The sequence below is a fragment of the Pygoscelis adeliae genome, unplaced genomic scaffold, assembly GCF_000699105.1.
Source record: "Pygoscelis adeliae isolate BGI_AS28 unplaced genomic scaffold, ASM69910v1 Scaffold327, whole genome shotgun sequence".
In the NCBI taxonomy this organism is placed as follows: Eukaryota; Metazoa; Chordata; class Aves; order Sphenisciformes; family Spheniscidae; genus Pygoscelis; species Pygoscelis adeliae.
The window spans coordinates 321,476-333,506 of NW_008825300.1; the positions used below are offsets into that span (position 1 = coordinate 321,476).

General features: G+C 37.2%; 1 protein-coding gene across 1 annotated transcript in view; it reads right to left on the reverse strand.

Annotated features, from left to right (window-relative positions):
- Window positions 1-9,412: 9,412 nt before the first annotated feature.
- STXBP6 (syntaxin binding protein 6 (amisyn)) overlaps window positions 9,413-12,031 on the reverse strand; it is a 90,392-nt gene continuing 87,773 nt past the window's right edge. Inside the window, exon 5 of the mRNA XM_009329983.1 lies at window positions 9,413-10,601. Within this exon, the coding sequence (XP_009328258.1) occupies window positions 10,578-10,601 (24 nt within the window). The 3' untranslated portion in view covers window positions 9,413-10,577. The remainder of the gene's footprint in view (window positions 10,602-12,031) is intronic.

The following is a 12,031-nucleotide window of genomic DNA, read 5'->3' on the forward strand; positions in this document are numbered from 1 at the left end:
ATACCCCTTTGGCCCATTTGGGTCAGCTGTCCTGGCTGTGCCCCCTCCTGCACAGAACATTGTTCATGTCATTCTTCAAAACCTTTCTGAGAGGGTCTTGAAAAATCCACACAAGTACTGGGCTTACACGGACAAATGGAGTTTACTGCAGCAAAAACAGCTGTTTATTTTGATTACATTTGTGGTACTAATGTCTAGAAAGAATATACATAACAACTCAGGAAATCTGTTATCTGCACTTACAGAGAACAGAAATGCTGTATTGAGGGGAAATTCAGAAAAGGGAGAAAAAGAATGATAATGCAAACTACTTTAATTGCAATAACTAAAATGACAAGCATTAAGTTATGGTTATGTGACTTCTGCCATACTGTGTCAAGCAAGCTTAATTCACTAGTCAAGTCACTAGTCACGTGACTGTGGCCATAAAAACTGGCCACGTAGATTCTCTTAGACTTCCTATTTGTGAAATAAACCATGCTTGCTTAAAACACAAAGGCTGGGTATCCACAAAAGTAGTTCAAGCAAGTTTGCTTTATTGGCTAAGCCTGAACCCAGTTAGTTGTCAGAACGCAACTGAGGAACTCATTAAACCCTGGTATCTGAATTGCTTCTGATGATGTGCCTATAACATTTTTGTAGGGATCAGCTACAGCTGATAGGATGAAAGCTATTGGACTTGAATCTTCTTACTGGAAGATGTTTTATTTCATTTGAACATAAGATTACATTTTTATAATGAGTAGTTATTCCCTGGGTATGTCATGTGAAATCTTTGAAGGTTTTCCTGGACAGCATACTGGTTTCTATACCTCCCATTCAGAATTGCCTTAATGCACTGTGCTGAAACTCAAAAATCTCAGAGCTGAAGCTGGGGCACAAAAATTGTCTAGGGAGTCTATGATTATTCAAACAAGCCTACATCTTGGCTTATACAAAACAACCCTTAACTATCATCACCTCCTAGAAAGACTCTGCTCTGTGCTCTCTAGGGAATCCAACCAGCCCTTCTCTTCATTCCCTTCAATTTAAAAAAATAAAATACCTTATTACTATCATTCCCAAAGCCTTTCCATCATTGTTTTACATTGACTTTCTTAAGAAGAAAAATCCTGAAGCTATTTTATTTGGAGAGATTTCTCGCTTCCCCTGACACAAGTCGATGCACTTGCGGTCTGACTTGGGGAATCACTGCCTGTCTGGCAAAATGCTACTCGATTGCTTTACAATCCTTGGAATGTCAAAAGTATGACAGATTTTAATACAATTTTTAGTAAGACAGGAATTAATATGTACCAATATAAAGAATTTGATTGGAACTTGGTAATGCTACACTGGTTCGACAAGTCATTGCAGTTCATAGCATGAGCTGTCAGCCACTAATCCCATTATGATGCATTTCAGATAGAAACCATGCTGTAAAATAACAAAATTGAGATAAAGGCTTTGTGTCATTTTAGTAGTAACATTTTTACAAATCTCAGAACTGAAAAATTCCAGATTTGAAGACAGCAGATACTGGAAGTTTTCACTTAACCTCACTACAGGACAAGGAATCTTAGCAGAGCTGGTGAAATATTAAACTACCAACACTGCAAAGATCTTTTTATATGGAAGGGATGACCACAGAACAGTTTCTTGTATTTTTGACCAGTTAGAATGAAAATTAGGACATCTGTTTACCTTTCATTTGGGTTAAACTAAGCCCTCTGACATTACATTAGCATTTGATTAGGAATGGAAAAGTTGCTTACAGCTTAGGGCATGAAACTTGAAAATGGTTGAGTTAATGTCATTAAGAGCATACCTTAAAATGAAATCCTGTGCTGTTCATTAGAGACGGCTAAACTATTTGATGTTAAAAAACAAATCTGCCTACTTTTCTATATGTAAATTCTCTGCATGATCTTATGAAATTTAACTCTATGTGACTGCCTTGCTTATTTCTTGCATGACAAGCATGAATCACATCCTTTTCATAGACTACCACTTCTCCCCTGAAATCCCGAGTTCTGTTGCCCTTTGAGGGTCAAGATGGCCCAGTCTATCCTCATTTCTTTACTGGGACTTTTTGGTCTTTCTGTGCCTCCTGTGTTCACTGCATGCCTCCCCTACTGGGTGTCATCCATGGGTAGTGGCAAGTCTTGTTTCTAAAAGTACTTCTCATCCTATTCCACATTGTTCTTTTGCAATACAGTCTCTCACTTCAACTGACAATCCCAATGCTCGGTTTCTAAATTCCAAAAGCAGGGACAGGAAAGACTTTGAAGAGCTTTTTAATTTCATTCAGCTGAGTTAAGAAAACAGCTCAAATTAGGCTGCCTGAAATACTGTTTGCAGTATGAAATCTTACAGCAAATACCATTGCAGAATACAAGTATTTCTGATGCTTTATTAGGATTTATCTTCTTTTCCTTGAATTACTTCTTCCACGGTTTTAGGAGGGAGGGTTCGTGTATTTCAAAAGGGCAGTTTAATGAAAGCTGACACTGACAAGGCGCTCTGTGTGGCTCTGACACAGAGATCTTTTGTTCCTTACACTAAACCAGAGAATGTCAGAGAACTGTTTGAGCACAAGGCAACAGACATTTTTTCCTCACAGTTGCTGAAGCCTGTGACAAAAGGCATACATACACAGCATTCCCCCAAATACCTTAATCTGGGTTCTTTCATTGCATTGGTACAAATGCATTCAGCCTGAAAGCTGACAGCTTCTTGCAGTCCTTGTAAAATCCAAGCAGAGAAGCCACGAGATTTTATTGCTGCCTTTGCCCAGCTTTCCTCTGGTGTCTCTCTTTCTCCAGAAACGTTTTGCAACAACAGATTGGGCTTTGCAGGCAGTGTATACTGCACACCATGAAAGATATTATATTGCTAGAGCAGGAAGTAAAAAAAGTCTTTGTCAGAAGCCTACTTTTGTTTCTGATGCTTTTAACAAAACAAGAAATTAAAAATGTTTCCATTATAATCCTGACATTTTCTACTAGGAATAAAGAGATCTGGGTTTTATATTCTCAGATCTCCATTCTATCCCTGCCCATTGATTTACCGTAAATTACTTCCTTCCATGCCTTAGTTTATATCTGTATGTCCTGGTTTCGGCAGGGATAGAGTTAATTTCCTTCCTAGTAGCTGGTACAGTGCTGTGTTTTGGATTTAGGGTGAGAACAATGTTGATAACACACCAATGTTTTAGTTGTTGCTAGGTAGTGTTTTTTGTATTAGATACTATTTTTATGGCAAGACCTGTACTGGATGGATGCATAACTCTAAACAGGCTGATCCTCCTTCCAAATTTTGTCTTGCAAAAGACTGTCCTGGTTTCGGCTGGGATAGAGTTAATTTCCTTCCTAGTAGCTGGTACAGTGCTGTGTTTTGGATTTAGGGTGAGAACAAAGTTGATAACACACCGATGTTTTAGTTGTTGCTAGGTAATGCTTACACTAGTCAAGGACTTTTCAGCTTCCCGTGCTCTGCTGACTGAGAAGGCTGGGGGTGCACAAGAAGCTGGGAGGGGGCACATCCAGGACAGCTGACCCAAACTGGCCCAAGGGACATTCCATACTATGTGATGTCATGCTCAGTACATAAACTGGGGAAAGCTGGCTGGGGGGGGTCTTCCCCCATCCCACTGCGGGGGGAGTGAGCTGTGGGGTGCTTAGCTGCCGGCTGAGGTTAAACCACGACACTGTATGAAAGAAATTTTATATTTCTCTTTGAATTCTTGTTACAGAAGGGTGAAAAATACTACATTCAAGATAAATACCTTGTATTATTACAGCTTCAGCACAGACTTTGGAGAAAAACCTTTAGCAAGATTAAGGAAGAAGTACTTAGGTTGGTGATCTAGCACTATGAATTTCTGACTATTAAATCCTGTCCTAAATCCTTTCAGACATGCTGAAACACCTTCACTACAACTTTGCCCTTGTGATGTGAAGAATCCTCATTTTACTTGCGGTGCACGTCTACGTCTTCATCTACAAACAGTGACAAACTGCAGTCAAGAAATAACACAACAGGAGCTGTTCAAACCTCAAAGGGCAAGGGCTAAAGATCGTACTTCATGTTGGCCTTAAATATCCTGAGAGTTTAGCTGTGGAGCCACCTCTTGGGATGAGGGACTTGTGAGTGAATAATAAAAGAAAAATATGGTACTGAATATGGAGAGACTGTATAGAAGTGGGAACTAGGAAAGACAGTCGGGGTAGTAAGGGAAGCCATAAATAACCTTGCACATTTACTGTGCCAGACAGAGACAAAGGCATGGATTCTGTGAAGCATACCCAGTCAATGAACATGAACACATAAACTCTTCCTTCCCACCTACTTTTCCTCTTTCAGTGCCATTGCAGAGATTGCCATATAGAATAGAGGCTTCAGAAAAAAAGGATTTTAATCTAACACCTACTAAGTTGAGGTAATTAGCAATAGCTAACAGTTAATGAGTGACCCCTCATGAACGGATGCTAAGAGCTATGAAACCTTGCCTGGCAGATAAATGGTACCTTTCTGAGCCATTTGTCTGACAAGTGATCCTATAGGTACAGATATTATTTCAGTCAGACACTGGCAGCTCTGCAATTGTTCACGGCCTCAGTGAAGAATAGTAGCTGCCATGCAGTTTGAGTGCTCCGACTTTTAACAGACCTCTTTTCAGCTTGTCTGAAATGCTGAACAACTGCACATGGGAAGCAACAGAAAAGAACAGGTAAGATAAAACCCAAGGGTACTCACATTTCTCTATACGTAGGTTTAAAACCCCTCAGGACTGTCCTGAAGAAAAGTTGCTAGAACTCGTTGCTAAAATTGCAGACGGTTCTCTACCCGCTTGTGAGAAAACACTAATGGCAAGCCCTCCAGCACTGCTCTCCTCTTCCCTGGGAGCTGCATCATCACAGGGCTCACTTGGCAGTCACTTCATCACCTCTGCGTGACCCAGAAGTCTCCAACCCTTCCCTCATCTTGCCCACCCTCACCTCAGAATTTAGCTGCTGTTGATTTGCAGCACAAACAGTGCTTACACTTCCTTATCCCTAAAGAGCAATATTGGGATGCTTCCGACTGAACCAAACTCTCTTACAAGCCTCAAGCAAACGAATGCAGCATCTATTCTTAAAGGTAAACGCCTTTTATCAGAGTGCCAACCATAACTACAACAGTAAGGATCTCACAGCTGACTTCAGTGTTTCCAGATGCTGTATTTAATAGAACTGGTAAAGGTTTTGGAAAGAAGAATTCTCATTAAAATCTTAATACTTCCCACAAGTAAATGCACTTTTTGTAGAAATCCTTATTTTCTGATCATGCTAATCCAAAGAAAGCTTTACAGTATTCTTTTTTCTGAAATAGGAAAAAAGCCCAACTCACTGATTTGGCTGCGAACCAGCATGTTGATTAATGTTAGTTGCATATGTGGAAGATTTCCTTTTTGATATAGTGTGAAACACTACCAAAATTTTCTGGTTTATTTTCATCACGTTTCCTTTCTGTTCTATCCAGAAGAGAACACTTAAGACAGAAGAAAACTCTTTGTGCTCCCATCTTTAGCAGCAACAGAATTTCAACACAATACAGGCTTGAACTTTAGTTCCTCTGCAAAAGTTGTCACCATTTTAGCTACCAGAGACCTGTGAAATTGTTTAAAATATCAATTAGAATTTTGTTAGATGCCTATTCTCTACACTTCTAAAGCCATGCAACTTCCGTAGCTAACAAGCTTACTGTTGTACCCTTTTATTCCCTGAATATTTGACCTTAACACTGAAGATCTGCCATACTACTATGCCTCCATGTAACACTATCTTTACACGAGTTGCTCAGTCATTGTGAAAATAAATAGTAAATTACTTTTTGTGCCTGTAATCCCTAGTCAACCCCTGCCAAAGCTAGCCACCATCACGTTAATTATCTATTAAAAAATGTTACCACAATTCGGATTGCATGAGGTGACAGCAGACAAAAAAAATAGTAACAACTCAAATAATTAAAAAAAAAAAGGTGTAATTGAAACATATATCTACTACCACACAGTGCTTCCAGATGATTCACAAAACAAGCTGAAACAATGTGCTATGAAGTGGATGCTGAGGTTTCACAATCATTGGAAAAATTAGTGTTTATGTAAGTTCATGGCATTACCCCACTGATAGCTGACCACATCCATGAGGGACTAATTTTGAAAAAAAGTAAAGCAATTTTTAATCTGAGACATTGCCATCCTTAGCGAGTACTGGACAGGTCTACTGGTCAGCTAACTACTTGTAGTAGTATATATCTTCATTGATATTGTGACTTGCAGCTGAAGGTGACGGGCATCTTCGTTTGATTTTCTCAGTTAAATATTCAGGAGTGTGGCAGCAACAATATTCTCCAACACACTCAACATACTAGCATATCTTCCATTTAGAAATCCTAATATATTGAATCAGTAAACATTCATGCTTGAGCTTCTTCCATGAGTTGAAGATAACAAACAAAACCCCATCATCTTTATCATAAATTATACACAGCAGCAGATTAGACTGATGATTTACGAAAATTGTAAGATCAAGAAAAAAATGCCAACATGGTGAAACTGATCTAAAAAAAAATGCTCAGAAAATGAACCAAACGTTTTATTTTTCTATTCTTACAGGATAAATGTACAATAACGATGGAAAAGAACTGCCAAATTGTTATGTGTGAACTACAACAAAGTGCTGTTCTGATCAAGTTTGCTTCTGATCCACCAGAGATCTATTTCTTTTCCTAAAACTTTCATACAGTTTGGGCATTAGGCACGTGTGGCATTCAACATCGGACGGATGACATGCATTCTAGCAAAATTTACCTAGTAACTAAAGTAATTTAACCAGTTGACAATATTTGTCAACTGGACACTTTTGAGATTAGGATCTTAGGGACCACGTTTAAGCCTGAAAAAAGAGATGGCAGCAAAGTCAGTTCATATTCGATACGATCCTTCTGCAAGTAGCCCTCATTCGAATATATGGGATTGCTTCTCTCTGTGTAGAAGAATTCTGCCTTTATAGTTTTATTCCCACAGGGCAATTAAAATTGCTTTTGCTTTGATTAAAATTTATCAATAAAATTAGATGGCCAAAAGAAAACAATAACAATTTGAGAATAAGCATTTCATAGCAAACTGAAAGCAAACACACACAGAAGTTCTTTTTAACCTGTACAGCCTTTAGGTAGGACGCTAACTTAAACCTGTGTTAAGTGTTGTCTGGAATCTGCTTGGACATGAAATCCTTCCACCTAGTTCCCATTACTTTTTTAATTACAGTATTCTTTCTAGAGAAAGTTTTCATCATTACAGTGGAAACTAATTTTTATTCAGTTTTGCTAGAGTGAAATATAATTCTGCTAGAGTGAAATATAAAAATGTCATTCAGAAATAATTTATATATTGACAACTCAAATAATCCAAGGACAGTTTTCTTTTCATCACAGTTAAAGTATTTAATGACAAAATCAAGGTTTCCAGTAATGACTCAAGAGAGCAGGTCCCACTTCTTTTTCCCCAGAATGGCACAAAATAATTTCTACATCTTTGAGAACTTTCAAGGAATTGGTTACAATAGATACCAGCAAGTATTACAATTCTGGCATATCATAGCAAAACCTACCTACCTTTAAGATTACTTTTTAGAGAGCACATTTTTGTTAATATTTCACATAATGCACAACTTTTGCTAGACACAAAAGTAGCCTTTTAAGACAGAGTTTGCAGTACAGTAGTCAAGTCTAACAATACATCATTTTTATTCTTTGCAGAACTTAAAAAAGATAAAGAAACTATTGATGTTGTTACAATTTACAAATACATTCTTTCATATGAAACATTAACCTGAATTATAGTATGTGTTATGTACATGACTATCTAATAATACTAGGCTGTATACACTACAAGCTAAGTTCCAGAAGGAAATTGCAATACTGTAAGATTTACCTTTGGATAGACATTTATACACTTCTGATTTTTTTCTAAAAACTACCAAATCTTGTCATTTAATGAACAGCAAGAACAAAGTAAACACACAAACCGCTTTTCCTTCATTCAATAACACTAGGTTACTTAGAATTCCCATAGTAAATGGCTTCTGATGGTTGGATAAAAGTCCTGAGTTATGATACATAACACAATACACTTAACTGAAGGATATTAAAAAAATGCTGAAAAACTGTCAGTGGGACTAAAGTAATGTTTTAGAACAGTTCAACTCACAGAAGGTCTGGAACTTAGCAGTGCAACTGTGACCTTGTCCTGTCCAGCTGATATTCATGTAAACACCTGAAAACCTATGCCTTTTTATCTGAATTTAGACGACTAATTCTTTTCAGGTTTATCTGATCTGGGTTTTAGACATTTCTTCTAAATTATTGACAAGCTTCGATGACCAGCTAGATGGCAGCAGTTCAAAACCTATTCCTTCCTTAAAAGAAAGACTTGTGAGGTTAGCAGCAGGATATAGTTAAAAAAGTAAGAGTGGAAAAGATGATGACAGAAAATAGCTATGTGGTCAAAAATGTACTCCCTGACTGATTTCTAATGCAGCTATTTTTAAAAAACAGCCTAACATTTTGTCTCTAGCAGAAGTTTAATTTCTAATGAGGGACTGTTTTCCTGGTTAATTTGCAGAAATACCCATAGCCATTACAACAGTGCTCAGAAAGCCACTGACATTTCCAGGGCAAGCATTAATTGTACATAGCTCAACGGAGTGTTCAGAACTCATGTCGTTAATGAGTCTGTTCTGATTTATAACAGATGTGGCTAAATTCCTTTTCAGTTGGCAGTGCTGGACGTAGTAACTTTAGAGCTGATGCTAAATAGATCTAAATGATCGTATGGTACTAGACAGATGACAAATCTACCCCTTCTCTCAATTCCCAGTGTGAAATTAAATAAAAAGCTTCATACAAAACAGTTTAAATTACAGGAAAAAAGAAACAGACATAAAGTTTGAATGCAGTCAGTTAACTAGACAGTGTCCTTAGTTCAAATGAGAATGTTTTCCTAAAGCCAAGCATCTTTTTACAAAATGGGTATTTCCAAGAGGTTTTCAGTTACTTCAGCTTGCAGTAACTAAAATATTCTCAAATACTACAGAAGCTTTTATCTCTTTTACAAGCACTGCTCTGAGGATTTCAGGCTGTTTAAAGTGTCATTAATAATGCAAAAAATCTTATTCTACATTGAAAATGAAAACTACAGTACATTCATATAAAGCCAGCTTTCTGGCTCTCTGGTAAGATGAGGACAAAAATGAAGAGCAGGCATCTTCAGAAGATGAAGGCTAAAACTTCTGCTAGGATTTCTGCTTCTAGCTTACTGGTTAAAACAAAACAAAAGTGCAGCATCTTTCTTTTTTTTCTTTTTTTCTTCATTCAAGAAGTGATTCAGAACATCTTAAAAACATTAAGAAAACAGCTGTGAAGGAAAAGAGTAACCTACTTATTTTTGTAAGAGAATACAGTGCATATATTGCATATAGTGAATACAGAATGAAGTAGGGAGTCACCCTTCCAGCGATAACATATATTGAAAATTGAGACCCAAACTAGAAGTTATGATTCTAATGTACCAAGACATGCTTTTTGAAAGCCTCTATTTAAAAAAATCAGACAACTAGCTAACACAAAAGTCATTCTAAATCAGACAAATTTCTGAAGTGTTCCCAAAAATTCTTACTGTAGAATTTATGAAAAACAGATGACTTGGAAAATAGTACATTCTCATTTTCCCAGGCCTTTGCATTCTCATTTACATAGGTCTTTAGCCACAGAATCACAGGTAAAAAGAAAATGAAATGTTATTTTATACCAGATTGTAAATTCTAGACTGTGTTTGAGGCACAGTGATGTGTGTATAGATGTAAAAATCACTTTTTTCCTCAATTTTGAAACCTCAAGCATACATTCTGTAGGTTTCATTATACGATTCAAATAACCAATCCAGAAGGGAAAATAGGAATATTCAAAATGCAGCACTGGTAACAGATTTCCCTATGAAATTCAGATATGCACTTCTAAATGCTGGTGATAGCACATGCAAAACTTCCTACACTGGGTGGAAGAAACGAGTTTTTCTGTTTCCCAGGACAAAGTAGTCTATTCTCCACTATAGTTACAACCCAGGTGTTTAATTCCAACATTCACATTCTGCTGATGCTACATAAAATGAAGAAAAGTATACCCCTTCTTTGGATTTTATTTCCACACATATGTCCACAACCAGTTAAATAATTTTCTGTACAACTGGGTAAGACTATTACTATTTTAATCCTGATCAGCTTGTCATTTGGTCCAGTTCCCCTGTTTGCTTTCACCCCTCTAACAACTGAAATGCAGGTAGAAAGTACTGCAGGACTGTGTAGCAATATTACAAAAGAGGAACAAAAGTAAGTCAAAAAGGTAGAAATGCAACACTTTTTCCTGCACAGAAACTGAAAGAATGCATCCCCACTGAACTGGAAGAAAAAAGCACACGGAAGTCTGGATCTCCTGTAAAAGTTGCTGAAGTAGCCTTTTCAGTTTCTCTCGGGAAGATTTCCACTTTGGGCAGTATTTCAGCATTTGTGCTTCATGGCAAGCTGAAAAAAAAAGAAAAAATGAATTAAAGAGAGATCACATGTAATGATAGCTATATCAAGCTAATGTGGCTAGTCTGGATCAGAAGAGTTTGTAAACCAAATTCTCCAAAAGATGCCTGAAATCCATAACTTCTTTGCACACAGATATGCAGTCGTTCCCTTTACGGTGACAGATAGGCAAAGTCTCCTTTTGCTATGCTGAGGAGGCAGGATTTATCTGCTTTCATAGCTATCTTTCCCAATGTTCCATTATTTTGCTATCTGTGAGGAGGGCTAGAGCAAGACGCTAGAAACAAAGACATGCTTAAAACAACAGTCGTTTAGACCTAATGATTTGGATTGTTAAATACAATCAGAAATTCTAGACAAGTAATTTAAAACACATGTTCAGCAGCTCTGCCACTACATAACGATGAAAAATTAAGGACTGATTGCCTTTCTACCTCTGTGATTACTGATTATTTCCATTTCAAATAATTCAAAAAAGGACTTAAAACTGGGAATCAGGGGAGAAGAAAGAGCTAAAGTGAGTTAAGTCCTGTATAAAAAGTGTAGACAAACTGACTTTGGCAAACTAAGCAGAGAACTCAGTTTTAGGCTCTGTATAATAAAAAATTGGTATCTGTAAATAATAGCATGCTAACAAAGCTGAGATGAGTGAACCCTCTAGGAAGTTACCTAGAAACCAGAACTCGTAGGGGCAGTTAAAATTTCCTCATTTGCTACCAGTGAAATGCTGACCAATAAATGACTCAAATTTAATTGACATAAGCCTTTGAGCTTATGTCAATTTTATGCCCTTAAGGACTTGAGCATAAATATGCCATTTTAAAAAATTATTTGTAGAGATATGCTGGAAAGGCATTTCAGCATGAAAGAACTCCAACCAACACTCTTCTTTCTCCCATCAAACAACAAGATTTTTTTTCAGAAAAATGTGTCTTTAGCAGGCAACTCCAACAACAAGTTTTTATTATACAGAATCCATAACTCTGAGCTCCTATGCAGTCACCAACAAGGGGACAGAATTTCTTAGAGACAAACAAAGAAGGTGAAGAAGGTGTCATAAGGAGGATTTGATAGATACCCTGGGCTAAGTTCCAGACTTTACACAACTAAATATAGATATATGCTTTCATTCAACAAACTCTGATAGCCAAAACAGAAGCACTCTGTGAGTGCTATTGTTTCTGGTGCAAATGAAGTGGTGTATTTTTTGGGTTTTTTTGTTGTTGTTTTTTTTTTTTCTCCCCAGGTGACTAAGGTGTTTTATAAGATGCTAGGAAGAATATTCCTATGCCATGCATCTTCCACTGTCTCCATTACGTGTTTTATAACTTAAAATAACCTGATGCATAGCTGAAGTAGAATCATAGAATCATTTAGGTAGGAAAAGACCTTTAAGATCATCAAGTCCAACTGTTAACCTA